This window comes from Scomber scombrus, chromosome 19, assembly GCF_963691925.1.
Source record: "Scomber scombrus chromosome 19, fScoSco1.1, whole genome shotgun sequence".
Taxonomy (NCBI): domain Eukaryota; kingdom Metazoa; phylum Chordata; class Actinopteri; order Scombriformes; family Scombridae; genus Scomber; species Scomber scombrus.
This window is the reverse complement of record NC_084988.1, coordinates 3506566-3532550: the sequence shown is the minus strand read 5'-3', so window position 1 is coordinate 3532550 and position 25985 is coordinate 3506566. Positions and strand designations below refer to the sequence as shown.

The following is a 25985-nucleotide window of genomic DNA, read 5'->3' as shown; positions in this document are numbered from 1 at the left end:
GCAATAAAAAGTGATCGAACATGCATCCACCGCCTGCCACATTATTATTCATTATTGTCCTTTTTTTGTTCTTTAATTATTGGACTTTAAATACATTCAGAAGGACTTAAAAAAAGAAGTTTGTTTTCTACGTTTCAGGATTTTCAACTATTCTGCAATAATTTTAGTTGCAGAATAGTACAATAGTTTTTTTTCATTTTCTCCCTCTCCACTGTGTCCTGTTCAGTTCAGTTTGACTTCTTGTAGTAACAGGTTGCTTCCAGCAGGTGGCAGCAGAGCGGACACCAGCTGCTGATGCTTAACGTGCAATTTACGATTTTCTAGAAATGGCAGAGATATGGGAATGGGTCATATGGGAATATCATTACTATATACCAGATATTAATGTTCTTGTGTAGTTCTGCTTGTTTAGACTTTGACTTCTTTATTTAAAATGATTTCATCTTTAAGTAAGAAAGAAGTCAAGAAGTGTTGTTTTACACTAGTATAGATCATTTTTATATGCACAAAAAGTTCATTTTACTCAAGATAACATTCATTTATAACCTTTAAAACTCTTCTGCAGATTCAGACTCTTCCCTGTAAAGAAGAAAACATCAGACACAAATCATTTACTTTAAAGTTTCCCCCTGGATGTCTTTAGAAACGACTCAAATATAAACATTCAAACTTTAGAAGTTACTTGAAATATTTGTAGAGATGAACCTAAAACTGACGTCTCATCATTTAAACATTAACGGCTCATGATTTGTTGAAGTGCCCTCAATGTGCTCAGATTCATAATTTTGTCCACTTACCTTTTGTTTCTGTCGTTCTTGATTTACATCCAAATGTTGGTAATTTTAGACTTCATTTGTCAGATATTAATGTTCTTGTGAAGTTCTGCTTGTTTACACTTTGGCTTCTTCTCTTAAATGATTTTATCTTAAAGTAAGACAATTCAAAAAGTGTTGTTTTGCACTAGTAGAGAACATTTTTATACGTATAAAAAGTTCCCTTTTCTGAATATAATGTTAATTTGTAACCTTTAAAACTCTTCTGCAGATTCAGACTCTTCCCTGAAAACAAGCAAACATCAGACACAAATCATTTAGGTTCAGGATGTCTTTGGAAACATTTTAAATCAACTCGAATTTAAAATTTGCTGCGTCAACGGTGTCTGAATGTGTCTGAATGTGTGTGAATGTGACATGTAGTGTAAAAGTGCTTTGAGTGGTCAAAAAGACTAGAAAACCGCTATAGTACAGTCTACTGGGTTTAATATCTTCAACTCTTCCCTGTAAAGCAGTAAACATCAGACACACACTTCACTTTCAGTCCTCCAGAGTGTTTTTTTTATTCCTCTTTCAGACAAAAAGACAAAAACAAAAATAATTTTGCATAACAGTAGTACAGCAGCGGCCGAGGGTACAAAAAACGCTTCTTCTTCTTCTTCTTTTTTTATTTTCATTTTAAATTTCAGTGTAAAAATAACTCTAGTCATACCTCACACCTGTGCCGTTCCTCTCGTAGTGCAAACGCTTCAAATAAAAGTTAGGCACATGATGGATACAATATCGCAAGTTCAATTACACTTAAGTGCTGATGACAGTAAAACATCATTCAGTATTCCTCTTTTTATTATATTTCGTGTGTGTGTGTGTGTGTGTGTGTGTTTTTGTGAATGAGTTCATAATGTTTTAAACAATCGCAGCCTGACGACATACAGACCGATGAAGTGATGAACAGCTGGCGTTTTAAATAGCGATAAGGGGGGGGGGGCAGTTTATTCCTGTTTTTTGTCTTATAGACATCAGATGAAAAGCTTGATAGATATATATATGTTTAAAAAAAAAAGAAAGAAAAGTCTTTTTTAACGACTAAGTGCAACTGACTCCTGGCCGAGTTTTTAATACTAAGTCAAAAAAAACAAACAAACAAATTACATCGCAAGCTTCTGGTCCCGAGCAACAATCACGTCTCCCTAAAACTTGATGCTTGTAAATATCTGAGCGAGCTTCTTTTTTTTTTTAAGTGGCAACTTGACATCGTTTCTACTTTGTAGGAAAAAAAACAACAACAACAACAACAAAAAGAAAACTAGCTCAAAATAAAGTAAAAAGTAAAATATTTCCCAGTTTTACATATGTTACAAATAAAAAATAAATATCAGCTCTGTTTTGTTTGTTTTTTTAAATCTAGGCATTTTATGATTTATCAAGAAAAATAAAGGTATAAAGAGCGACCGCCGTTCTCTTTCCCCTCCGACTAAACGCAGTGCAGCTTATTTTTCAAAGTGTTTCGACACCCGGAGCGTCATCAAGAGGCGAGCACCCCTCGGCGGATGATGTCGGACCCGTATCGCCGACCGAGGGACGAGTCGCCCCTCAGCTGGTGGGAGTGGCATCGCTTCAAGCAGGGCTCCACCACCTCGCCCCCGCCCCCGTCGCCCGTTTTGGAGTCTAAGCCGTCGTTCTCTGTCCCCGTGCGGAGCCGCGTCCTCGGGTACGACGACGGCTCGGGCGTGTTGGTGAGCGGTCGGAGAAGCGGCTTGCGTTGCTCCGGCGCCTTCGTCGTCGTCGGGTGATGATGATGAGGCGGCTTCTCGCTCCTCTTCGGGATCCTGAACTTCCCCCAGTCTTTAAGGTTTCCCGCCACAGACCCGTTGGACTGGGCGGCGTTCGCTTTCCTCAGCCAACCGTTTGTGGCTTTGGCGTCCGCGACCCGGTTGGCTCTGTTCAGTTTAGTGTTGGTCGAGGCGTCCGGAGAGGCGGCGTGGCGTCTTTTGGTCATCCCTTCATCCAGGAAGTAGTCTTCGGTATCTGAGTTTCTGATGTCCACCAGCCTGATGGACACCGTTTTCTCCAGGTTTTTCAACCCGAAGCGGTTTTTGGGGAAGCTCTCCGTCCCCTCGCCCCTCCTCTTCCTCCTCCGCTCCTCCTGCTCCTGGTCGCTGTCTCGTTTCCGTCGGGCCAGCGCCTCCTGCTCGGGCCCCGGGGCCTCCCTCCTCACGCTTTTCCTGCTCTCCAGTTTGTGCAGCTTGACGGAGACAGAGTCCTGAATGCCCTCCAGCTTCAGAGGATTCGGGTACAGATCCTCCTCCTCCTCGTTCTCCGAGTTCTGGGTTTTGGCGTCGCTCGCGGCCTCAGCGGGCTGAGACTCCTTGATGTGGGAGCTTTTACTGTCCTTCGTCTCCAGTGGTTTGCTGAGATTGTCCTTCTTGTAGGTGTGCAGTGAGTCGGCGAGCCCTTTCCTGTCGCTGCCTTTCCTTTTTTCCTGCTTTAGAAACCCCTGTTTGGTCTTGAGTCCAGAATGGCTCCAGGAGGAGCGAGACTGGGAGCCCTGAGAGGATAACCAGCCCAGAGAGAGGAGCTTCTCCAAATCCTTGGCCGATGGATCGCCTGCAACACAGAAAAAAGGCATCAATGTTTTAATCAATAGTTTAAAATAATCCTTCATTCAGTCGTATTGTAAAGATATAAATGTGTTAATGTTATCGACCTGCAGATTTCACAAACTGAGCTGCATCAGATTCATTTTTTATGTGTCAGTTTGAACACATTAGTTGTATAATAATATCTATAAATACCTGAAAATATTTGTATTATTAAGATATTCACTTTACTATCATATATGACAAAGAAAAGCATCACAGCCTCAAATCTGAGAAGCTGGAACAAGCAACTCATTCTCATTTTTGTTTAAAATATTACTAAAACGATGATTTGATCATCAAAATAGTTGCTGATTAAGTTTCTGTTGATCGACTAATCGTTGCATTTTTTCCTGCTGTGCACCTGTATTATTATATTTGTGAGTTTTATGCACATATACACCAAAACTAGGAGTTAAAAAAAGGCTCTGAGGCTCCACAGAGTCGGTGGGTTTGTTCCTGTCACATTAAACCAATCACTGTTAATCTATAAAGTATTGATCACAGTCCCGTTGACTCACCGCTGAACAGCTCTTGGTCGAGCAGCCGGACCTGATGATGGAAGATCTGCTCCTGAACTCTCCACAGCGAGCGTTTCATCTTCTCCCTCCGAGTCACCATGTAGGTCAGATTACGCACCTGAGGAGCAGCAGATGATCGAGATGATTAAAATAAGCAGGAGTTTCAAAAACATCAGACAAACACGGAAGGAGTCGTAACAATAAAGGAGGAGGAGATTCTGTTCATCATTTATACTGAAGGAGCCAAAACTGAGAAACCACACAGATAAAGAAATAAATGAAAAGAGCTCGTTCACAAGATTGAGACGAATTTTAAACACACGTCCAGGCCATTCAACCTGACTATAAGTGGTTCCTCGGACAGTTGAAGCTCCTTTTTAATGATGGAATATGTATCTTATATGTATGTTGTGTATATGTATGTTATTAGATTAACATCCTTCAGATTCCAGCTTGTAAAAACTTTTCTCAGGTTTATATCGATGTAAAGTGAATATATATATTTAAACTGTTGGGAGGACTAAACAAGTCATTTGCCTTAAAAAAAAAAGCCTTAAAATTAAATGGGCATTTTTCAAAATGACCACTATACTTTTTATATGTTTTTTAACTTCTACATTATTTACACACAAATAAGAAGAAGAGTTGAAGAGATTCTCTTGAAACCGTCAGGATTTAATTTATTTTACAAACTCTCTTTGAAGAGTCTGTAATCAAATAAGTTGTTGCATCAGTTTTCAGTTGCACATTAAATTTTGACAACAAAATGCCAGATAATAGTGAGAAATAGTAAAAGTCTTATATTTTGGCTTGAAAAATTAAATATTTACTAAGTAGTGGGCGGACTAATTGATAATCAGCTTCTACTTCAGCAAAACTCTTTAACAAGTCACTATACTTCATCCTTCCTGCTCTCACCTTCACCGTTAATGCTGTTTTTACATTTGCAAGTCTTCTAAACTATTATCTGTTTACAGCTTTTGTTTTTAATTCCTTTATTTGTCTTTTTCTATGTTTTCTTCCTCTTCAGCTGGTTTTTGTGGTGCTGTGTTGGATTTAACGATCAATAAAATCACCTTTTCTCATCTTATCTACAAACAATCAAACTTTTCCTCTGAACTCAGTATTTACATTATTTATTTAAAGCTTGTTTTTCTTTTTCTTTCATCTTTCTCTTGATGATATTTTCCTCCTCCTCTTTCTCCTCCTCCTCTCCTCCTCTGTGCTGCTGGAGGTCTTGCTCTGGAGGAAGTGGAAACCTACCCTCTCCAGGTCCTGGCGGAGGTGTGTGAAGAGCTGCAGGCGTCGCAGCAGCACCTCGTGCTCGCGGCGCGCCAGACTCTCCTCCTCGTCCTTCTTGGGCGTGAGGAGCGGCTTGTTGAAGTTGGCTTTGCGTTTCAGCTTCCAGTACTGGAACAGGAAGTCCACCACCTCGGGGGGCAGCTTCAGGTGCTCGGCCACCTCCTCCACCTCCACGAACTGGTAGAACTCCTCCTCCATCTCCTGCAGCTTCAGCTTGCGGAGGCTGACTCTCTTCTCCTGCTGGCGGCTGCTGAGCGTCTGCGTGTTGGCGAAGGATCTTTCGGCGCGCTGAGGGACGACGCAGAGAGACGAGGAGGAGGAGGAGGGGGCGGGGTCTTCCTCCCCTCTCACCCTCCCTCTCCGTTTGCCCTTCTTGTCTCGAACGCTCTCCTTCACGCGCCCCTCGTCGTCGTCGTCTCCGGAGCCTCTGGACTCGGCGGCCTCGATCCCCGAGTGTTTGGGGCAGTAGGACTTGAACTTGACCTCGTCGTCCTCGGTGAGGATGGTGTTCATTTCAAGGCTGGCGTGGAGGCCGCACGTCACGTGGAAGGCAGTCCGGCAGTTTTTTGCTGAGCACTGCGGACGCAAACACAACAAGAAAGTTCACATTTAAGACATGAAATAATTTCTGTTGTTCTTTCATTCCTTATAAAACACACCATCACATGACAGGATCCCATTAAACCTTCAAGTTGCAAGTTACCATTGCTGAGACATATAATAATAATAATAATAATAATGCAAAAGCAGGATTTTACTGTTGTAGTGGGTTGAAATGGAGCTGAAGTCATTTATAAAGGACTGCAACTAATGATTAGTTTCATCATAGTTCACACTGCTGATTATGTTTTACTTGAATTAACAAGTTGATTGGTTGGTTTATGTAAAGTAATAAGGAAATAATAATAAATGACATAAACTGAACAAATACAATTGGGCTCAAACCAAATGTAATGGCTTAACTCCTACAATTCCAGACACATTTTTATTCCTTGAATATCAAAAACTTAATTAAAGACATTTTAAGACTTTTTACTGAGCACAAAGGAATGAGGCTTTTTTTCGCAGGTGCCGTGGACATTATCCTGGACCCTTGTTGATTGATTGTCACTGTGCCTCTCTTTCCTCTTTACTTATCCTTTCTCCTTTGTTTCCTTCTCTCACTTTCCCTTTCCTTCTCTTTCTCCCTAAACCCCAACCGGTAGAGTCAGATGGCCGCCCACTTAGAGCCCGGTTCTGCTTGAGGTTTCTTCCTGTTAAAAGAGAGTTTTTCCTCACCACTGTCGCCAAGTGCTTTCTCATGGGGGGCATGTTGGGTCTCTTTTAATTAAATTTAAGAGTACAGTCTAGACCTGCTCTGTGTGAAAAGTGCCTTGAGATGACTTCTGTTAGGATCTGGCGTTATATAAATAAATAAAGATTGATTGATTGAGGAACACTTTGTCAAAGTATCAAAGTAACAAAATACCGTATCAGAGCAGAGAGCATGAAAACCTGTCCAGACCTGGAGCTTATTTTTAATACTCAGCAGTGTCGGGAAGTGAAACTATATTGTTTTAACGCTCTACTGTAAAGCATAAATGATGTTTGTCGCTGCTATTGACGGCCACATATATCTGTCATCTTATTCCTCACCTTAATCCATTTTGTTATTTCTCCACTCTCTCCTCAAGTTTTAATATATACATACTTTTGTTGTTGTTGTGCTTTAATATTTATAAGAATTTATAATAATTAAAATACTGTTTCAGTGCACTGATGTCGTGTTTGATAACTACAGTGTAAAAAAAAAAGTGCATGTTATGTTTATATTCTGTATATGGGTCAATGACTTATAAGGACTTATTTAAAAATAATAAATATGGGAATATCTATTGCAGTAATTCAAACATTAAGAAAGGTTGAGTACACATAAATTCATATTAAAATAGTAAATTAGGTGTTTTATGTGTTTTCCCATCTCGATGAATTAGAACTGACCTTAAAAAAGTCATGTGGTGCGACCGTGATCTATCTTAAAATAAATGAATTTAAGTGTGTCGAAACAAATTATTTGCATGTCTTTTAAGTTTTTGTAAATAATAATCTCATATTTATGTTTCTATAATGTCACAGTTCTTAAATGTATGTTAGACTTATTTTTCCTGTAAATTGCTTAAAAATGATTGAAAAATTTTAAAAATACAATTCAGTTAAGCGTACTGTATCAGTGATTAATATTAAAAGTGATATTTCACTCTGAATTTAATACAGTTATTGGTTTTATTGGTCGCACCACATGATATTTTGTCACTTTAAATAACAGAAAAATTACTAATAACTGAGTGATTACTTATAAAGGAAAGGTACTACATATATATGGTATTTTTTAAAATCAATTTAAACCTTTTTCTAACTGAAAAAAATGCAGTTAGACTGAAAATGTCATAGTCAAGTCATTGACCCATATATAAGATTATCAGCCAGTGCGTCAATATGGGAATTTTTTTATTCTCCATATCGGCATCAGCCCCAATAATCCAGTATCTGTCGGGCCCTAATTACAACCCCATGATTATCAATAATACATCCATGCTATCATTATTTATACTATTTATATTGTGGTTTTACTTTGATGATGTTAATCTCAGGAGTTAAAATTAATAAGGCATAATATTTAAAAGAAATAATAAACAATTCAGGCGTTAAAGCCTTTGAATAAAGTGCTGACTGATGAGTCGCGTCCTCAAACAGACGCAGCTTCACACGCGCCTGCGGTGACGATCACATCACTCTCCACCACCGCGCTGACGGTGCCTGACTTATAATTAACAGGCGGCGAGGTGACGGCTTTGCTTTTCACGCCTCATTAAACGTCTCGTGTGTGAGGCTCGGAGACTCTCACCTGTATGCACGCTCCGGTCTTCTCTTTGCACATGCAGCAGATCAGAGCCCATCTGTTGCTGGGAATGTGGGACACGTTGGTGATCGGCTCCATCTTCTCTGGATTCCCGATGCTCACCTGCAACGAAAAGAGTCGACAGAGAGTGAGACACGTGCTGCTGATATAATCCACAGGAGACGTTTTGTATTCACAGTCTTACATCACCATCACCTCCATGTCGAGATATATTCACATACTTCTAACCTCTGAGCAGAGTTAGTGCTGGGTCATGTCTCATTTCACAGCGTTTACTCCCATTAACTAGTAAATAAATGCAATATATTTACATTTTCTACATATTTTGCTTCTTCTTCTCTAAAACTTAAACAATTGTTTTTAAGCAGAATGCAATTATTAAAATAAATAGCTTTCAATTTAATGGTATTTATTTATTTATTAACCTTTATTTTACCTCGAAAGACCATTGAGGTGGAATCCTCATTTATAATGGTGTCGAAAAACAACAACAGCAGCAACACAACAACACGCTAAACAATATTAGGTAAGAGAAAAGAAAAATAACGAAATAAAAGAAAAGAAAAGGATGAATAAATACAGATAAACAGATAAGATTACGATGAAGTTAAAAACACTTGCAATCACTCAAAACAAGGTCTGAGATAAGGCCTTTAAACAGCTGTAGTGGTGGTAAATAATCTCATTTTAAAGCCTTTTCCAAATGTACGATGCATTATTATAAAAGAATTACATTTTTCCTATTTCGGGTCTGACTAATGGAGTATGAAATGGAGAGAAATAATCTATTCTGTGATCGAGTATCAGGGTTAAAAGTGATTAAATATCAGGCGGAAGAATACTGCTGTGACAATTTTGAATAATTTCCCCCCTAGAGGAATCAATAACGTTACCCTACCTACATACTTCCCTATACTAATAGCTGCTCTTCTATAAATGACATCCCCATAATCCAAAACAGATCAAAATAATCACTCAACATTTCTGTGGAGAATAAGGAAGCAGTCTTTATTCCTAAACAGAAAACCAAGTATTATTTAAGGGTCAAAAAAGGCAAAAGACTCCTGTTTTGGTTTATGGGCTGACTAAATAAATATGAATGATAAATATAAATAAATGAGTGTAAACATACAGTGAATTTTGGAGAGTAAAAAATGACTTGTTTACAGGCAGAAGAAAGCACAAACTCTGTATTTCCAAAGCATCTCTATGAGACAATGATGGGAATAAAGTTAATATAAACTCCTGGAGCCAATTTGTAAAATATGACTGTTGCTTGTTTTTCCTCTCGGTGATGAATCGCCTCCGCCGGCTGAACTGTAACTCTGCCAAGTTGTTTGGCAACTTCTAAATGTCATCCGTCACGCTTACTGGATTTAAGAGCAGCCAGAAATTACATTAAGGTTTTGAAAACTCTTAACAAGTAAAGACAAGTCTGAAAGAAACCGATACACAGCGCTGTGCAAAGGTTTTAGGCACTTAAGAAGTTTAGATTATCGTCCATCATGCAACAACCAGGGAGGCGTTTGATCACTCTCTTAAATAAAAACTATTCATGGCATTATGTTTTAAAAAGTATGATTTGCACAACACTGTATTTACACTCATTGGACTCTTTATTAGATTCACATGTGCTGTCTGATTAAATCCAAAACAAGAGCTCTGCTTTAAAATTTAAATTTATGAAGTTTATACATTTTCAGTTTTTAGTGAGATTATCAGAAAGGTGATAATTCTGCTTTATGTTTATTATTGAGGTCATAGTGGGGGATGGTGGTGTATTAAAGTGCATTATATTGAATGGTGTTCCTACTAGAATATAAGATAAGATAAGATATTCCTTTTTTAGTCCCACTATGTTGTAAATCTCTAATAAAGGAATATCTTATCTCATCTAATATTTTGTCCACTTCATTAACATGAGGGGAGGAACACTATTCAATATAATGCAGAGCTGTTAAGGTTAAGTGTCTTTATTAATCCCCATAGGGAGAAATTCAAAAAATGACAAAACAATAGCTGCGTAACGGTGAAAGTGATAAAAAATAAAATGAAATATACAATAAACAATCTCTGTGTAAAATAATCAGCAACATATATATACATTCCTGATACTATATACGTGTGTGCAATGTTCCTGGGATTAAACAGTAAGGACAGCCTCAGCCTTTTTAGTGGGAGTGGGAGGAACTGGGAGCTCTGGTGATGTGCAGTCTGATGGTGTGACTATGAGCTCACTCCCCAAATCCCTCTGTGATTGTACTGACCTAATCAGATTCAAATCTCTTCTAAAAGACCCACCTTTTAAAACCCTCTATTAATGTTTGATTGTTTTGATTTTCATTGCTTTGATTGATTGTTTGTCTTTGATTCTGTAAAGCATCTTTGAGTATTGTTAAAAGCCCTCTATCAAATAAATGTATTATTATTATTATTATTATTAATTTATCTTCACCTCTGGAATCCACAAGGCACAGCTGACGTGAACCCACTTGGTCCCGCTCCGCGTGGGCTTCATGGCTCCGCCCTTCTTCGGGCACAGCTGGCACTTTGGCAGGATGCCGAGGGCGCAGATCCGGCACAGCCAGCTGCCCTTCGGGACTTTCTGGATGCCGTAACACGCCTGGAGAGAAACGCAAACAGGTGGAAGATCAGCAGAAAAATCTATACAGGCAGCAACAAATTAAAACATGCAGAGAGAGCAAGAGGAAGAGGAAGTGTTTGTGTGTCTCATATAAAATGTAAGATTGTCTTTTTTTCAGACTCGGAGTGCTATCGAGTTATCTTTGGGTAAAATATACCTGAATGAAGTGTGCATTTCACTTTTACTGTAACTTTTACCATCTTACAGGATCACAATGATGGAAGATACATGATGAACTGCACAAGTAGAAAAAAGCCTTAGACCATAAGCAACACTACCCTTTATCATATAACATATAACTTAACAGGTAAGGAGATACTAAGCTGATATTACCTGTAAATGTACAAATGTCATTTCTGCCTTTTTTTTGTCTTTTCTTGATTCACAAATGAATCATAAGCCTGGACAGCACATCTACTCGTTTATACGGTTGGATTTTATTAATTAACTTATGTTTCGGTCTTATTTAAAGTCTTGACTATGTCAGATATTATTTTAAGCAGAGTTTCCAGTATAAGTCTCGTGTAGTGTTTTAATTTCTACTATTTTTAATGTTTTAGTGAGCTTATTAGAGATAATAAAGTGCCATTTTATTTAGGTCTAGGCGATTATGGCAAAAATCAAAATCACGATTAATTGAACTTTTAACCTCGATTACGATTAATGAACGATTATCTCCACCCTTGATGAACCATTATGTATTTTCACAGTTTCGGTTTCGATTACCTTTCAATTAATTGCCCAGCCCTAATTTTATTGTACTAACATTGAGGAAAATTAAAATGCTAAAATGTCTGTTTATGTCCAGTCAATACTCTATTCTACTGACCTAGACATAAGACACCACCAGCTTTGACAACAGCTGTTTTAACACTCATCCTGTTTGGAAAGCGTTCCTAAAATATTATTAACTTACTAATTATTAGACAATACAAAGTACTACAGTATGATTTGGACTATTTTTCACTCGTCATTAACTTGTTTATTTACTTGAGCCCTACAGAAACTCCTGCATGTTAATGACTTTGTGTAAAGACAAATTAGTAGTATGTAAAGGTTAAGTTCCATCAATTATACGTGTGTGTGTGTGTGTGTGTGTGTGTCTGTGTGTGTGTGTGTGTGTGTGTGTGTGTTTTGACCTCTGACCTGGTGAACGCAGATGTTGCACTTGTCGCAGAACACCATCTCGTTGTTGTCCTCCCCGTCGGGCGACTGGCACACGTCACACACCACGTCCTCGTCGTACTCGATGCCCAGCCCCTCCTCCGTCTCCGTGGCGTGCGTCATGTTCTCGTGGCAGCGGTGCTCGAACTCCTCCATCACGCGCTCCATGGTGATCTCGTCGAGCCGCGGCATGGCTGGAAAAACACGAAGAGGAGGAGGAGGAGGAGGAGGAAAGGTTAATCAAACTGCTTCCGACAATGTTTATTTTACATTTTCTTTCATTGAACTGTCATCACTGGAAAATCGCTGGGATTATGTTCAGATTTTAAAACATGACCCGTCAAAACACTCACTTCAGTGTTTCTAAGCAGCTGACATTCTGAAGACGACCTCTTTAACTCCACTCTGGCACTACGCTTAATTACGGGTTTTTTGAATGTGCTTCTGTGAGTCATCTAAACCAAAATGAGACTAAAAACAAAAGCTGCAGAAAGATTTATTCCCAACAGCGCTCATCTAAACAAAGATGCGGTCGAAGCAACAAAAGCAGGAAGCCGGCATTAAAAAAAACAAACAAACAATACGAGTCTCTAATCTAAACTGAAATTTTCGGGAACTGAAAAACCTCCTAAAGTCCTGATATAGACGGATTCCAGCTGGAGGAGAAGGAGGAGTGAAGACGGGAGAGATGAACATAAAGACGACACTCAGATCTCAGTCCTGATGGATCTTATATTTCTTTACAACCACAAAATACAATCCGCGGTAAGAATAGGACACGGTAGACCTGTAGTCCCACCAAAAACAAAGTAAAATCCTCCTATGTGAAGCATTTAAGGGGGAAATTCCCCCCAATTTTGAAGTATGAATTTCAGGCCCTGATACATAGTAAACATCAGCAAATCCTCCTCAGGTACAGTAAAACAATTAGAAACTGGAGCTGAACTATTTTGATTATCAATTAATCATTTTGAGTAGGAACAAATTGATTCCAGCTTCTTAAATGTGAATACTTTCTGGTTTGGTTACACTTCTGTGACAGTGAACTAAATCTCTTTGGGTTGTGAGCTGTTGGCTGAGACCAAACATGACATTTTAAGTTGAATCATGGGCTTTGGGAACCGGTGATAAACAATTTTCTTGAACATTTTATAAAGTAAACAAGTAATTCATTAATCAAGAAAATGATCGACACATTAATCTATACTGAAAAGAGCTACACAGAACACTGATGTGGAACAGTGGCTTGGTAAACAGCATAATAGTCCTATAATCAATAATAGAATAAAGTTTACAGTCATTATCACTAAGCACGTTGCTGAAGATTCATATACGTTCATACATGTCTCCCACATCTTCATCAGTTTTGGTGACACTCACCCATCTCTGCAAACTCCTCGTTGACGGTGTTCAGCCAGGCCACGTCCTCCTCGTTCAGGTCGTAGCGGCACATCCCCTCCGCCAGCGTCCGGATGTCCACGTAGCCGAGCGCCTCGGTGCCCGACGTCCGGATCAACTTCTTTGGCTTCACGAACATGACTTCCTTCCCTTTCTCTGCCAACGACCTGAACGGAAGATATGGAGAACGTTTTAGTCTCTTTAACATGTTGGAATGGATTTATCTATGAATGGAAAGTCCTTTACAACAACAATATTACTTTGAACGGGTTTTATGGGCTTTTTCTTTGCCTTTATTTGATAGTTTTAAAAAGCAGAGAGCAAGAAAACGGGGGGTGGAGAGAGATGTATGACATGCAGCAAAGTAGAGCTGCAGTGATTAGCCTGTTAATCGATAAGTCCATCTTCAGAAAATCTGCAACTATTTGGATTATTTAATTAATTTTAATTCTTTTTTAAAGCAGCTCCTCAAATGTGATAATTAAATGCTTTTCTTTACCATAAAATCATAATAAAGTGATTATCTTAGTCACACAAAAACCTGCCTTAAGATCTTCTCTGACAAAACAAGATATTACATTTTTCAATATTTCTTTTTCTTTTTAAAAATCAACAGATTAATCAATAATTTTAAAAAAATTGTCAGTTGAAGCCCTACAACAAACTACTGGTTGTAATCAAACTACAAACATCCAGTAATTTAGTATCTGTGTCTTAAAGCATCTCGTAACTTTTAACATTCTACAGATTTTAAGGAAAAGAAATGAGGGCCAACAGCAACACAACAACAGCTAGACAACTAATTTGGATGACTTGGGTATATACAAGTGTTGTTATTTGGGTGAAACTTAATATCTTAATTCATTTCTGCAGTGGTGAGTTTTGTGTTTCCCACTGAGGGGAAAAATAGCAGGGTTGAACCTGTCTCTTCCTGCTGTGTTACCTGGCAACGGGCTGGGGGATGGACTGGGGGCTGACGGGCACCTGGACGCCCTTTTCCCAGTCCTGCCTCCACGGGTCGGCGAGGACGTAGTAGTCCTCTGGGTTCAGCTGGTATGAGTCGTGCACCTTCATGGCTGTGATCAGGTCTGTCCTGAAAACCTGAAACCACAAACACAGTCACATGAGGACACGAGTCAGTGCACGAGGAAAGGTTTTTTTATTGAATTATTACTGCTGTCGCTCTGCCTGAAGAGAGGAAATCTGTCGGAGAAAGTGAGTATTTTTGCCGTATTGGTAAGTTAGTGGCAGAAAGGCCGACAGGAAACAAGGGGAGAGAGAGAAGTAGCTATGACATGCAACAAAGGTCACTTTCCGGATACGAACCAGGGATGTTGCCGATACATGACATGCACGTTAACCACTCGGCTACCAGAGCGCTCCCTGTCATGACTAAATCTTTTATGCAAATATTCACGAGTGAATCATGAAGCGAGGGAAAACACCACAGTGACATTTCTCAATAATAAGACCATGAAATACTTGATGATTTCATGTGGAATAATTATTATTTTCCTAGAGCCTATGTAAGCTGAAAAGGTGCAGAAAAACTGTGCATATTTTAGTATTGACTGATCCAAAGATGACTTGTAATATGAATACTGTATCTGTCAATTGTTATCTTTACTACCAAAACTACTAAGACAAAGTAATGTGTTTTCTTTGCCAGAAAAGATAATACTGCATATCAGTGTTTGCACATGTTGGGAAAAAAATATCATATTGAACCGGCCAATAGGGATCCTACTTAGGCCACTGTCATTGTTTTGCTTTAATTTGATTGGCTAACGGTCAGAGGGCGTGTACAGTGGCCTGCAGGGGCCAAGTTCACAAAGTGTACAGTAGATAACGGCAGAAACGGTCCAGCGTGTCAGAAGGTATTGATGATGATTTACTAAATATTCTGGCAGCTGATCGTTTCAGATCAATTTAGATTCAGATTCAGAAACTTAATCGTCTGACAAGATAGAAAATAATCTTAGACGTGGCTCAACGTTCAAACTCAGACATACAATACATCCTTCTAAAAATAGAATAAAATATATACGGCATAAATAACTGAATATAACACATGATATGGGTGCATACAAGGTAGGTATGTAAGAGTAAACTGTTGTTTCATTTATGTTTGTCCCTTACATACTATTTGGGGTCAAATCTGACTCATTTTTTACATATGAAAGCTGTAAAAACACTGTATACACATTTCTTTTAGCCAGACTTTTCCTAATGTGAACCACAGTATACAATAATGGACATAAAATGCATCTTTTTTTTCATTTTTGTGCAGATGATACACATTTTTATATATGCAAATGTACAAATTTGACTTGTGTTTATAAAAATAAAAATAAAAATCACCATTCAAACATGTCATTCTCTTCCTCATAATCTATAAAATATTCTCCTGAAGTATAAAATAGTGATTGTGAATGTCTTTTAATCAAACAGAAGGACTAATAAAACATAAATTAATGACTGACGGGGAATTTATCAATGTGAATTGGTGTAGACACTAATTATGAGTCAGAATATGAACAACATGTAAAGGGGGTTTCTGGCCTTTAAGGGGACTTTATAATAAAAAACAATAAACGAAACATAACGCTGAGAGGAGAGCAGAAGGTTGTTTATTAACTACGACCTATATAATGTATCTGTTATTCACATTGTGATGATAATTAGCCAGACGTACCTCGGAGGGTTTCTGCCCGGTGCCTCTCCTGGGCTGTGACGAATGTTGGGACCAGCAGGTAGAGTTACCTGGAGGAGGAGGAACACCACAACGTGTTAAAGGACGCAACATGTCTCCTTCTTCTTCTTCTCTGTCTTCTTTATTTCTGCCAGGACTGCGACTGTCGCTGCTGCTCTAACTGAACAAACCTCCCATCTTCAAAACTTATGGATTTCCCCTCAGCTGACACTACAGACTGCAAATATAACTGTATTTGAATAGTGAAAATGGCTCAACTGACATTTTCTGTTTTCATTTTCATTTTGTAACTATTGACCAATTTGACTTTGGGCTTCACTTACAGTAGAATCAGTCAATTAGGATTTAAGAGCTATTAATTTGGACTATAATAGGAACCTTAAAAGCCTACAACCCTTAAAATGTCTCACCTAAAAAACCCAAAACCCTAAAAACAATTTCCAGTAAGTACTCCAACAGCTGATTCCACATCTGGTGGATTAGATGATCAGAAAATCTAGACAATAATATGAAATCATGTGTACATCTTTTTCTGAATTTAACCCAGTGTTTTGCATGATGTAATATAACCCCACTCGTGTGAGATGTTGTGCATGATGAAACAAACACTACATGTGCATCAGAAATCATTCACTGAAGTCAGACCTTGAGCCCTGTCCGCCTGAGCTGCCGTGATGTCTTTAAAGGTCCAAACGTGACTCCTGTCCCTACACTGTCTCCACTTTCTCAAACTGTAGGTCTCCTTTTGCTTTTCTTTAATGCCTTTCCATCTGCCGCCATTCCTTCTCTTTCTGTATCTTCGTTTCCTCCCTGAACATTAAGTGTAGATTTACTGACACTGACAGTCACAAGATGATAGAAAGATAAGATTTTACAGAAAAATACAAATATACTGACAAAGAAACTGAAAGCTAAAATGTTAAATCACAACCTTTACTGACATATTCTGACATTTTCAATCATTTAAAGGGGAAAAAAGGGCACTTCCTCCAGTCTGGAGACATTATAACACTGCTGTGGACTTTCACTTGAAGGAAGCAGGGTTGCGCTGACCTCGTTCGGGTCTATATTTGGGGCCTGGTAATAATGAGTCAGCAAGCAGACAATTATTTGCTTACTTCCATTGTCAGAGTCGTCACTGCTGCTCAGGTGCCTGCTCCTCTTCATCGTCGTCTGTCTGCGGGGCTCCGGCGTCGGGACACTGCACAAACCAGACGGGAGGGTTAAGTTACAGAGGGAAGTTAGAAGAAGCTGGAAGATACATATATATATATATATAACGGCAATAAATGTGATGATAAAAAGAGTCCGACTCAAACACAAATACGATGTTAGAGTTCAAAGTTCGGATAAATAAGATAACAACACAACAGAGGACACTCATAAATACACTGTTAAACATTTTCCAGAGTAAATAAACACAGCTTAATCTCTTGTAGACATCACTGACATGTTGAAGTCAATTCACAAATGCACTCACATTTACAGATGCACCAGTCTAAACCATCAGATCAATATGGGCAAAATCAATAACTGTATAAAGCTGCTAGAGCATTGTGCATGATTTAACCAATCCATATTAACTACAGTTTCTCTCTCAATATCATTAAACTACTGTGTTTCTGCTTTCAACTCAACTTTTAGAGGTGATTTTCAGTGTCTCTTTGCATTGAACCCTGCACACTATTCATAGGTAAACAGAAGTATAAATCATTTAAATTTGGGGTCAACAGAGCAGTGGTATTGGAAAGGTACACTGTATCTGCAGATGCTCTCAAATGAGGTGATAAAAACTCACTTTCTTGGATACACACACAGGTAAATCAGACACAGGGGTATAGACACAACTGTAAATAATTTAAATTAAGTTTAAAAACTGCGAGTTGAAGTAGTAAAATCTGTATTGGAAGAGAAAAAGTTGGCTCACATCACAGTTAAAATGCTGACACAAGATACCAAATGTGCATCTGGATAAAGACAATCTCACAGCAGTTTTGAATTCAATCATAAGCAACAAAATTGACACCACTCTCAATATTTGGAATAACTCCCCTACACTAAAACATCAGTTCTTGGACACAGACAGATATATCAAAGCACAACAGTCTGACAGGAGTATAGAAACTTGTCATTAAGCTACTCCACCTAAACCCTCCCTGATGTGACAACACACCCAAAACATCTCATATCATCTGAGCCCGGTCTGCTTTAATCAACTCTTAGTTTTTATAACCAAAGTGCAACACTTTTAATGCTTTTTGCGTTTGCTGCAGCATTTTACTAACATGAAATTTGAGTGTTTTCATTTCTTGCACTCCAACTTTTAGCAGTCTTATTCTACTTTAGCTTCTTTTATCTATTCCCTTAACTTTTACATAACTATTTCTGCATAATATGTTGTTATCAATCACTTTTTGAGATAATGCTACATAAATAAAACTTGCCTTTCCTTTCGCTTTACAAACCACAGTCACTGCTCCACCGATGACAAGTTTCAAGCCACATGCAATACAAAACAAAACAGGAAACAACGCCTAAAGTTGCGGTGCTGTGAGCTCTGCATGCGGCGTGCAAAAACAAGGACCCTTAACTCCAGACATGTGGAAATATATCTCTGCTAAGTTACCTCCAACCAAGCTGTCTGTCTGCTGCTGGATATGTTCGTGTGACGCCTCTTTTTTCCAGCAGCTAACTAGCGGCTATCCTTAGCATGCAAACTTAAAATAAAAAAGAGCTGTAATTTACGGTTACCAAGGCAACGTGCAAATACATGCATTCAATGAAAAGTGTGTTGTTTTTTTTGCACCAAAGCAGACAACTTTTTAATCACCCTGCATATTCTACCTGGGTAAAAATGAACCTGATTGCTAATCTGCACTGTCGTTATGCAACACGCAGGCCTACACAGAGTGGCTGATAAGAAATGTTATTATTCAAAATAATTAAGCTCGGCGACCGCTTTTAATGTAAGCTGCTTTCATGTGCAGAAGTGGCACAAGTAAAAATGGTCAATACTAGAAAGGGCTTATAGTAGCTTTGCGTTGAGTGAGTTGCACGTTGGTTTTAGCTGACGTTAGTGGTTAGCAACGTCTGCTAGTTTGTTTGCTAACGGCTACGTAAGTTTGTTTCTAGCATAGCAACTAACGGTCGCTGCTAACGTAACATCTACGTGGAATCTGAGTTGACGTTTTATGCTTTATTAAATAATAAACGTACAAACAACAAAGCAAATGGTATTAAAACCACGTGAATGTGTCTGAGTATGATAAAACGGTAACGTGAAGTTACTTAGTTATCTTAGCACTAGCCGATGCTGCTAACTTAACGGTTAAATTGAAAGTTACGCTTACGTCGAATGTGGCTAGCAACGTCTGCTAGTTTGTTTGCTAACGGCTACGTAAGTTTGTTTCTAGCATAGCACGGACATATGCTGGTATCTTTACGTTCACGTCTACGCTGAAATTAGTTGATATTTTATGCGTTATTAAACAGTACGCTTACAAACAACATAGTAAGTGGTATTAAAACCACGGGCATGTGTCTGAGTAAGAGAAAACGGCAACGTGAAGTTATATAAGCACTAGCCAATGCTGCTAACTTAACGGTTACGTTGAACGTTCCGTTTACGTCGAATTTAGCTGTCATTAATGGATAGCAACACCGGCTAGTTTGTTTGCTAACGGCTACGTAAGTTTGTTTCTAGCATAGAAACTATCGGCCGCTGCTAACTTAACGTCCACGTTGAATTTGAGTTGACGTTTTATGCTTTATTAAACAATACACTTACAAAAAACAGAGCAAGTGGTACTAAAACCACGGGCATGTGTCTTAGTATTATAAAAATGTAACGATAGTTGCTATAATTACATTTAGCACTAACCGATGCTGCCAACACGGTTACGTTACGTTGAACGTTACGCTTACGTCGAATGTAGCTGACGTTAGTGGCAACACCGGCTACGTAAGTTTGTTTCCAGCATAGCACCCTGGTATCTTAACGTTCACAAATAAACTAAAATAAGTTGACATTACATCCTTTATTAAACAGCACACTTACAAATAACAAAGTGGGTAGTATTAAAACCACGGGCATGTGTCTGAGTAAGAGAAAACGGCACCGTAAAGTTACTAAGTGATTTTAGCACTTGCCGATGTTGCTAACTCAACAGTTACGTTGAACGTTACGCTTACGTTGGATTTTAGTGACGTTGGCGGTTAGCAACACATGCTAGCTTGTTTGCTAACAGCTACGTTAGATACCACAGTTGTTATTTAGCATTTAGCCGACGCCGCTAACTTAATGTCTTCGGTGCTCGTTATCAAATCACACAGTCACCATTAGTTATCTGTCAAAGGATTTAAGGGAGGGATGAGGGTGGGGGAGCCAAGCTACCTGAAATCAACGTGAACACATAAATGCGAGCTGTTAGTTAATGTGTTGTTGTGCTGTGTGAGCTGCAGGGCGACAGCTTCATCAACGAGCCACTGGCGGAGGTTAATGTTTGGCGCCATTTTAAATGCCGATGATGATGACCATAAAGTCGCTCAAATATCCCCAGAACAACCTTCTGGCGCAATATGCACATGAGTAAAAAACCAGCGTAGAGGTGAGAATAAAGTGGACGGTACATACAGAGCACGTCAGGAGGATGCAAGCCGGTGTTTTGAGTTTGATATGAAGAGAGCAGCTTTTTTTTGTTGCTGTGAGTTCCGCTTGACCCGCATTCCACATACACAAACACGGAGCGGCAGGCCGGGGAGGAGGTTCCCCAGCCGGCTGCAGCTGCGCCGCTCGGCCGCCAGGGGGCAGCAGAAGCCTCGCTACTAATTAACCAGAGGAGTAATGCACGAGGAGGAATAAAGTGCTTAATCACTCTTATTCATTCATTTAATCATTTATTTATAACCAGGGTTGGGAAGGTTATTTTAGAAATGTGATTAGGGTTACAGATTACTAGTTACTTTATTTAAAATGTTATAAGTAATGTAACTATTTCAATTACTTAAATCAAAGTAATGTGCAATTATAATCTTGAAAATGTGCAATATATACACAGTACCAGTCAAAAGTTTGGACACACTTTTGACTGGTATAATTTTTTTTTAGATATATATTCATTGTTTTTGTTTTTGTTTTGTTTTGTTGTTGTTTTTTTAATTTCCCCAGTTTTATTATTTTTGATATCAGCACTTTTTAAATATTCTGTACTATTTTGAGCCATTGCTACAAAGTTTGTTTTGGATGTGCACTGTATAGTGTCTGAATGTCTGAATCTGAATGACAAATAAAATCTATCTTATTTTATTTTATTACATTTGATGACATTTCTGATGACTTTTCTAATTTTCTAACCAATGTCTTCAGCTGTTAGGGTAAATGTTCCCATTAAACACCAAAATCTAAGTTCTGCTGTTTTTCATGGATACTGACATGATTTATAAGGGAGATCATTTTTTATAAAGCAACATTTATCTCTCATTTGAAAATGTATTCATTAGTTCATGTAGATTTTGGAATATAAAATAAAGATATCTAATGAATAAAGTGGGTTTAATTGGTACTGTGACACCATTTAAGACCAAGTGTGCTCCAAATAAGCCCACGTTATGATTTATTTACTAAATATAAAAACATATATTGATATAAAATAATTAAAAACAGCAATATATGTATTCAGTAACATGTTAAATATTAAAAAATAGAGGAAAAAACCCTCCTGAGGTCTGAATTCAAATGTAACCTCATTTATAATCATCAACATTTTCATAAGTAACTTTAATTTAATTACACATATTTACTCAGTAACTGTAATAGATTACAATTTAACTGTTTATTCTATTGTGTACTGAGTGGTGCTTTTGTGACACTTAAATTGACCTCAGGATTAATTAAGTATTTAACCATAATTATGATGATATTGCCCACATCAGATCAGGTTATGTTTGTATATGAGAATGAAGTGTGTGTTAAACGGTTTGACATTTACCATTTACATACCTACCCAGTTATTCAGGTTATGCTAACACTGTAATGTGACGACTTTATCGCTCTTGTGTTTTCAGTGCCGCAGTATAAACCCACCTTGTTTAAATGTCAACACACACTTTGAATATGTGTTTTCTCTTTCTCTGCTTTATCGACCACAAAGTCAAAAGTCAAACAACAGTCACATTAAAACAAGTGTGAAGAACAAATAGAGGAAAGAAAGTGCCAGGGAATTAAATAATGACATAATAAAATAATATTTAAATTAAAACTTTGTGTAAGAAGCTTTTTTGGCATTCAATAAAAACTAAATAATAAACAGGAGGAGGAAATCAGAGATAATTGGGTTACAGATTAGTAATTAAGAAACATTAGTCAATCATTATTTTGGGGGTTTTGCTGCTTTTTATTTTGCAGCTTTACTATAGAATTATAAAATAGCTCAATATCTATTAGATAAAGGTAAATTTTGGGTTTCTGTTGCTCAATTTCATTTTATATTAGAGCCAGACTGATATATTGGTTAATACTGGCCAGATATGTTACATTATATATATTATATATTACAGATATATCATTGTTGGGGTTTTTTAAGTTACATAAGCAGCACTTTATGTATATCTGATCCTTTTCCTTAATTCAAGTTTAATATAAATGTAAATATTTCTTTTTTTCTATGTGTTTTTTTAAATTTTTAGTTATTTATAATGATTAAATTCCCAGTGAAGCTTAATGTGTCAGTGCAGCGTTTATTGTTAAACTGTAAAATATCATCAAAATATCCATAACATATTTATCACAGGTGTTTTTGAGGAAAAAATGTGTGTTTTTATATGAATATATTCTGTATATATAAGATTATCGGCCACTATATCAATACTGGAAATGTTTTACTTTCTAATATTGTTACTGGCATCAACCCCAAAAATCCAGCATTGGTCAGGCTTTTTATATATTATTTATAGACTAAAAACATTCTTATCCACTGAGTTATTTTCAAAGTGAATTAAAATATCTCTCCCATAAATCCCGAGCAGTTGACCAGTAAACACACTGGGAATATAAATTCTTTCCTAGCTGTGTAACATGACGCCACTGTCCCACTGACAGACTGTCACTCCTTTTTTGGTTAGTAAACACATCTTTATCTATTTAAAGGGACAGACCGCCAACTACACACTCTCACTGTCTGTTACACATTTAAAAAGAGAAATAAAACAACAACTGTCAAATAGTGTCAAACCAGGTTCATTTACACGTGCGTCGCTTTTAATAGGAACAAAAACAAAAAAAGTGAACAGTTGACAGATAATAAAAAAAGATGCATGCTGCCAATATGTTTACTGGAATGATCAGAAGATAGAAAAACAGGGTTAAAGTACCATGTGTTGATTGAAAAAGGACATTTTTTATATGTTTCTATCACACATTCACACTTAACCCTTCACATACTGTTCATTTGTTTACATTTAAAAGCTTTAAAAACACCATATGCACATTTCTCTTAGCAGGACCTTTCCTAATGTGACGCTCAGTATACAAAAATGGAAATAAAATGCATCTTTTTTTAAAAATGTTGTGCATTAAATACACATTGTTATATATGCAAATGTGCAAATTTGACATGTGGCTTTTAAGAAAATGTAAAAAATCAGCATTCAAACATGTTGTATTCATCATATTCTATAAAAAAATGTTCTTCTGGATCATAAAATAGTGATTGTGAATGTCTTTTAATGAAACATAAGGATTAATCAAACCTTTATTAATGACTGATGGGGGTATTTATGAATGTAAATTGGTTTAGAGGCTAATTATGAGTCAGAATATGAACAGTATGTAAAGGGTTAATCAATGACACGCATGCTAATCAGAGAAATAACACACTCAGCAACTTGTAACAAATAATGTAAAATGTAAAATGTAATCCAGCATTTATTTGGTGCTGAAGATGATTACTGTGACATTTTATATCACTGAAGTGGTTTGTAAAGTCAAACATCCTCATTATCCAAAAGAATAAAAATAAGAAAAGCAAAATGTAGCTTAAAAAATAACAGAAGACGTCAAGAACAGGATTTTTTAAACAGTACTACAGTAGTTTATCTTTTTCCCTTCAATAAGACTTTACACAAAGAGGTTGAAATGTTAATAAAATGTTCACTTTTTTAATTCCAGCAGAGGATTAACGGCGAGGTAAACGGAGGTTTGTCGTACCCGAGGAAAAACACACAGTCACACCCGACATTTCACATCACAACACACAACGCAGATCTTCACTTTTTCACGCCAAAAAAAATTCAATATTTCTCAAAAAACTTACTGAAACATGACAACAAGAATAAATATAGACGCTCCAGTTGTGGCTGATTCCTTAGAAAGATGTAAACAAAAAGTACAACAACGTTTGGGATTAAATAATTTAGATTAAACAGACATTTTGGGTAGACTTCCTTTTAACAGGAAGTCGCCCAAAACATCTGTTATGAACAAATGATTTAATGATCAGACGATTTTTTAACTGGACATCAGTCAAATAATTCTGTGGATTAGATGAAAGTGTTGCAGGTTAATTATTTGTTCAAGAGATTCGCTTTTGCGCTTTTTTAAACAGAAATTTCTTGGTATTTATTTTGAATATTTAAAAAAAAAAAACGTGTAAAAAAATAAATTATAATTCTGATTCAGGTGAAAATTCAAATTAGAAAAATAAAAATTGTGGTAAAAAAACTACTCAAAAAATTTGCAGATCTACTTTTCTGACTGAATATGAATAAAAAGTGATTTAAAGTCGATGTTGATGATTGGTTGATTTTGGGAATACGCCTCCTCTTAATTGCATGATTGTGCTTTGTGCTGTATAACTATATTATTATTATTATTATTATGATGCTGCAGTAATATTGTGACCAGTGGCAGAACTATAATCTGAGATGATAACATCTGAAAAAGATATGAATGCAAATATTGATCAGATTTTGCATATTTTTTTAAACCCTTTTCTAAAAGCATGTTACTTATTAAAAGTATAAAAAGTTTAAAAAAAAAAAAAAGAGGTAAAACTGTATCTTTTAGCACCTGAATCGGCTTCATAAAACTACATCTGTGCATCTAGAAAAATAATGAAATAACTGATTGTCAAGTCGTCTTAAATTCAACATTTTCATCATGCAGAAAGTTGGATGAAAAGATTAAAACCTCTCTTATGTCTTTAATGTTCAATACGAGGCTACAACTGGTTAGATTAGCTTAATAAAAACCAGAAACAGGAGAAACATAATTCCCTTTTTGAACCACAACTTGTAATGTTTTCACTTTGGTTTTATGTTTAAAGTAAATAAAACAAGATATAAAGTGTTAATAATTCAACTTTAGAGGTGATAGAAGGCAGATTTTTATCACATTTGGACCGAGCCAATGTGGCTGTTTCCCCAATGTTTCCAGTTTTTAATGCTAAGCTAGCTTGTAGCCTCATATTTAACCTACAGAGGTGTTACACTCATTTTAGTTCAGGGGCCACATGAAACCCAAGTTGACCTCAAGTCGATCGGACCAGTAAAACCAAACCATTGCATAATAACCTACAAAATATATAAATAACTCTAGTGGTATTCCTGGTAAGAGATACTAGAAAAATGCTTCCAAGCCCACTGAGGAAATATTTGACTTATGAAGCCTCGACTGTGATTGGTTAAAGGGAAGATAAGTGAGAATATCGAGGTGCATGTTATCGAAAAACTGGAAATACTCTTCTGCAATTTTCATACTTTGTTAAAAAAAAAAGAAAAACACCCCTGAACATAAGAGTGGTATCAATCTTCTCATCAAACTCTCAGCAGGAAAGTGACGATCTCCCCCCTAAAACTATTTCTTTTAAACCTGATAATTTGAGTTTAACGCTACATTTTCAACCAGAATCACGTTTACAGTATTAACTCACAGAGGA

General features: G+C 37.3%; 1 protein-coding gene across 1 annotated transcript; it reads right to left on the bottom strand.

The window, feature by feature from the left end:
• Positions 1 to 1311: 1311 nt before the first annotated feature.
• jade1 (jade family PHD finger 1) lies at positions 1312 to 20783 on the bottom strand. The gene is made up of 11 exons (XM_062440684.1): positions 20687 to 20783; positions 17172 to 17254; positions 16036 to 16103; positions 14284 to 14441; positions 13323 to 13507; positions 11925 to 12136; positions 10590 to 10757; positions 8120 to 8236; positions 5197 to 5811; positions 3934 to 4051; positions 1312 to 3380 (listed from the first exon to the last, which is right to left on the bottom strand). The coding sequence occupies exons 2-11, from the start codon at positions 17218 to 17220 to the stop codon at positions 2299 to 2301; spliced, it is 2772 nt and encodes a 923-aa protein (XP_062296668.1). The 5' UTR covers positions 17221 to 17254; positions 20687 to 20783; the 3' UTR covers positions 1312 to 2298.
• Positions 20784 to 25985: the final 5202 nt, after the last annotated feature.

What these genes read in the sequence shown, in the direction of transcription:
- jade1 (XM_062440684.1), bottom strand. Translation starts at nt 17,220, where the DNA reads ATGAAGAGGAGCAGGCACCTGAGCAGCAGTGACGACTCTGACAATGGA. An exon ending in CCGGGCAGAAACCCTCCGAG is followed by an intron (nt 14,442 to 16,035) that starts GTACGTCTGGCT and finishes TTGTGGTTTCAG; the next exon opens with GTTTTCAGGACAGACCTGAT. An exon ending in ATCCCCCAGCCCGTTGCCAG is followed by an intron (nt 13,508 to 14,283) that starts GTAACACAGCAG and finishes TCTTCCGTTCAG; the next exon opens with GTCGTTGGCAGAGAAAGGGA.